This window comes from Gallinula chloropus (assembly GCF_964237585.1).
Source record: "Gallinula chloropus genome assembly, chromosome: 27".
Lineage (NCBI taxonomy): Eukaryota > Metazoa > Chordata > Aves > Gruiformes > Rallidae > Gallinula > Gallinula chloropus.
In genome coordinates, this window is record NC_140112.1 from 5,673,714 (window position 1) to 5,678,384 (window position 4,671).

The following is a 4,671-nucleotide window of genomic DNA, read 5'->3' on the forward strand; positions in this document are numbered from 1 at the left end:
AGCTGCCCGCCGCGGTCCCGCCTCAGCGCGGCTCTCACCCTATTGGCTGTGGCGCCGCTGGGCGGCGCGGCGCCGTTGGGCCTGGAGAGGCAGCGCCGCCCCCCAGCTCTACCTGCTCCGCCCCCCGTCCCCGCTACGCCCGGGGCCGGCTGGGGGCGGCGGCGCCACACGGGTGACCGGCAGCGCGCGGAGCAGCCGCCGCGCCGCGGCCGCTCCCTACCCGCCTCGCTGCCCTCCAGGTACAGCACCGGGCTCCCCCGCCCGACCTCTGCCGCTCGGCGACCCGACCGCCGGAACCGAGCCCCCGGTTCCCGGTCCGGTTCGGGAGGTGCCGGGACCGGTCCCGAATTCGGGCGAGGGAGCCGGGATGCTGCTCTCGAAAATTAACTCGTTGGCCCACCTACGTTCCGGCACCGGCGGGGAGCTACACACCGCTAAGCTGCAGCCAGGTGGGAGACGCACGGCCCGGCTCGGCCCGGCCCGGTTCGGTTGGGGGACGGTTGGGGCCCCGGGCGGAGCGTTGACGGCCGTGTCTTAACCGACAGGGAAAGACAAGGAGCCGCTGGAGAATCTCTACCGGGTGGGCCCGCTGCTGGGGAGCGGCGGCTTCGGCTCCGTGTATTCGGGTGTCCGCCTCTCAGACAGCACGCCGGTAAGTGGCGGGGCCGGCGGCGGGGCGGGGGAGGAGGAGGAGGGGGAGTCGGCGGGCCGGGCGGCGTGCTCAGCCCGCCGCTCCCCTTGGCTTGCAGGTGGCCATCAAGCACGTGGCCCGGGAGCGTATCTCCGACTGGGGCGAACTGGTGAGTGACCGGGGGAAACCGGGACATTACGGGTGGGGAGGAGTCGATGCCTGGGAGGGGGAAACCGGGACACCGCGGGGTGCGGGGAGCCTGGGGAACGCGGAGCATCCCCCGGGGTGGGGGGGGGGGGTACCCATGCACTGGTAGTGCTGGTAGGGAGGTACCGGAGCATCGCCCAGGTGGGGGGGGATGTCCAGGCACTGGTAGTGATGGCAGGGGGGTACCGAAGCATCCCCCGGGTAGGGGGCATGCCCAGGCACTGTGGTTGCTGGCAAGGGGCTACCGGAGCATCCCCTGGGTGGGAGGATGCCCAGGCACCAGTGAGGCCGGGCAAGGGGGTAACCAGCCAGGGTGCCCCCGGCACAGCATCAGTCTGCTGACAGTGTCGTGTTCCCAACGCAGCCCGGTGGCACCCGTGTGCCAATGGAGATTGTGCTGCTGAACAAGGTGGGCTCTGGCTTCCCCGGCGTGATCCATCTGCTCGACTGGTTCGAGCTGCCGGATAGCTTCGTGCTGGTGCTGGAGCGTCCGGAGCCGGCGCAGGACCTCTTCGATTTCATCACCGAGAGGGGGTCCTTGTCCGAGGAGCTGGCCCGGGGGCTCTTCCGCCAGGTGCTGCAGGCGGTGCAGCACTGTAACAACTGTGGCGTCCTGCACCGTGACATCAAGGACGAGAACATCATCGTCGACCTCGCCACCGGAGAGCTCAAGCTCATCGACTTTGGCTCCGGCACCTTCCTCAAGGACACAGTGTACACCGAATTCGATGGTGAGTGCACAGCAGTACCGGGCATCGCGTGGCCCAGCCTGGCAGGGTTCCCCCCGAGGTTCCCCCTCTTTGCTGAGGGTGGGGCGGGGGTGTGTGTGTGGGGATGGATTATTTATTCAGCCAGCTGCCAGGTTGCGTTTTGGCGCGGGGCGGATGTTGTGAAACAGGAGCCGGCTCCCGGCTCTACGGCTCTACCAACAGCCTCCGACACCCACCCTGCTCTAGGCTGGGGCGGGAGGGAGCGAGCCCGATGAAAACAAACACCCGTGGAGGCACAGAGGGGGGAGGGTGGCTCTGCAAAACCCGTGCGCTGGGCGGTTGGGTTTGCAGGCTCAGAAGGGCTCGAGCAGCTCCACTCCCCGTTTTGCCTTAGCGTGTATTTTTATTTTGGGGCCAGAGCCGGTGGGGGGGTTAAGGCGTGGTCTTTCCCCACCCGTGGGGTTTGGGGTGGGTATTTTTTGCATGTAACGGTCGGGCCTTCCCCGGGCCCGTGCTGCCCTCTTCCGGCACCGGCGGCTTGATTTTACAACCCAAAGTTTGTAAACAAGAGTCACGTGCTGGCGAGGGGGTGGCGGGTCACACCACATCCCGCCCCCTGCCACCCCTGCGGTGCGGCCCAGAGGATGCTCGGACAGGGATGCTGGGACAAGGATCCGGGAGTGGGCAGCCATCCACCTGACAGCTCTGCCTTGTATCCCCCAGGCACACGGGTGTACAGCCCACCTGAGTGGATCCGTTACCACCGGTACCACGGCCGTTCAGCCACGATCTGGTCCCTGGGCGTGCTGCTGTATGACATGGTCTGTGGGGATGTGCCTTTCGAGCAGGACGAGGACATCATTCGAGGACAAGTCTTCTTCAGACGGCGGGTGTCAATAGGTGAGTATCCAGCTTTGCTGGGATAACATGTTCAGGGATAAATCTCTTGATGCTATGGAGAAAGCTGATCTCCCGTGGCTAGCTGGAGGAGGTGGCACATCCTGCCACCCTGCTGGGCTTTTGGGTTTGGGTGCAGCCCTGAGCACACCCTGGGCAGAGGTGGACAGGAGCCTTCTCTCACCAGCCGTTTCTGGTTTCTCTCCCCAGAGTGCCAGGATCTCATCAGGTGGTGTTTGTCCATGCGCCCCGCCGACAGGCCATCCTTGGAGGACATTTTCAATCATCCATGGCTGCAAGACCTTCACCTGCCCCAGGAAACAGCAGAGATCCACCTGCACAGTTTGATCCAGGAGCCTGGCAAATAACATCTCTACGTGTCCCCTGGCCAGAAGAATCAAAGAACAACGGACTTCTTCCTCAGGACCGTAGTGCCAGGCAGGGACCATCAAACAGGAACAACACTCACATCTTGTCCTGGAACTGTGCTGGAGACCTGGCCTTCCACGCGATGGTGGCTGCCATCCCACCCACCAGTCCTCAGCACCCACCCCACTGACCATGTTTTGTTTGATGTTTTGCCAGTAGTTTTTTTTTTTTTCCTCTTTCTTTTTAAAAATATATTTAGTTAGTTTGTTTGTTTCTCATTTTGGAGGCTCCCAAGTGTCTTCCTGACCTGCTGAATTCGGGGCTGCGAGAAGATCAGAGACCTTGTAATTAGGAAGTCCTCAACGGGGGCAAAGTGACTGGGAGGGTGGGGAGGGCAGGTCCCCGGCCGAATGGCTGTGTCTTCTCCGCTGTCGCCGTGCTCGAGTGCCTTCAGTCGCGATCTGGGCTGTGCTGGAGGAAATACTTGAATGTTCCTACACTGCTGCTTTTCCAAGACTCGCCTGGGTAAGAGAGTTCCTCTTCTCAAAGCCAGACCAGGTCCGAAGATGCTGTTGAGAGCCGAGCAGGCAGTGCCTCGCCTCCCGTGCCTGCAGCTCGCGTGGATTTTCTGGGGTTCTTTGCTTCCCTGTGCCCTCACGAATGCACAAACAATGCAAACCAGCAGAGCTGTAAATGTGTACAAAGTTATACAGGAGCAAAGTCTGATGTACAGTTGTTAATAGAGCATTTAACTACTTTTTTTTTTTTGTTCAGCTTTTGTTTTTAATTTATTTTAATTATTTTTTTTAAAGAGTTCTAGCCAGTAGGATAAATTATTTATTTATTTATGATTCCTGTGGATTACCAACCCACATTTGCTTCTACAGCTGCTGATCCCCTCCCCATCCTGATTTTTCCACTCGCGTCTTCCCTCCGTGTCTGTCCTGTGTCCATCCCCAGGTCCGTAACGTTTCTGGCAGAGGTGTGGAGCAGCTGCCTGCTTCCCAGCTCTCTTGTGTACATAGTTCTGATTGATGTTGTTTCCTCGCCACGTGCAGATCTTGGTTTGCAGATGAGTTTTTGGCTTCCCCACGGGTGTCTTGTCTGGGGCTGGGGAGGGGGGAGCCGGCCCGGGCTGTCTGCGCTGTCGAGTCTTTCCATGTAACCAAGTGTGTAGCTGGCGGGTGGAGCTTTTTGGGTTTTCTCTTTTGTTAATATTGTACAGGGGAATTGAGAAATCTTATTTTTTTTATGCGGTTTTAAATAAAAATGAAACACTTGATGTGGTGGAGAAACGTCTTTATTGCTGGGTGGGATGAAGGATGCTGGGAGTGAGTGGGTACTGGTGCCTGCACCATGGGTTCTGCAAGGATCGCTGGTTTGTCTCTGGCCGTGATGGAGCTCCAAAGCTTTGCTGAGCTGCTTTAACCAGGATCAGCCAGCTCAAAGCACCACAGGGAAGGCTGAATCCAGCACTTGGTGGGGTGTTTCCAGCATGGACTGCTCCTGGCAGGTCTCCTGAGAGGGATCAAAGGGGTGTGGAACCTTTTTGTGTTTCCATTCATCCACAGGCTGGTGCGGAGCATGTGCTGGGGATGGCGAGTAAACAAAGATCAAAGCCACCTTGTGAAACGCCGGATGTTGTCAGCCAGATGAAATTTTGGTAAGGCAGATCCTGTTGCTCCGGCTCTGTTGGCGCGGTGCGGGTGTTGCATGCTGGCTGCCGGCGGGCTGTCCCCACCTCCAGCTCGGCTGAGGGTGAGTGAGATGTAGAGTGAGAGGAAGTTGATCTTCGGATTACAAGAAGTTGGTCGCTATCAACCAGCAGCGGTAACGCTTCACTCAAGCTTTTACCTT

At 59.5% G+C, this 4,671-nt stretch overlaps 1 protein-coding gene across 1 annotated transcript; it reads left to right on the plus strand.

Moving 5' to 3' along the window:
* Positions 1-367: 367 nt before the first annotated feature.
* On the plus strand, positions 368-3,177 carry PIM1 (Pim-1 proto-oncogene, serine/threonine kinase; the record flags this gene model as incomplete). The annotated part of the gene is made up of 6 exons (XM_084276063.1): positions 368-449; positions 546-652; positions 750-800; positions 1,203-1,569; positions 2,272-2,448; positions 2,656-3,177. 6 exons carry the CDS (start codon positions 368-370, stop codon positions 2,811-2,813), a joined length of 942 nt encoding a protein of 313 aa, XP_084132189.1. The 3' UTR covers positions 2,814-3,177.
* Positions 3,178-4,671: the final 1,494 nt, after the last annotated feature.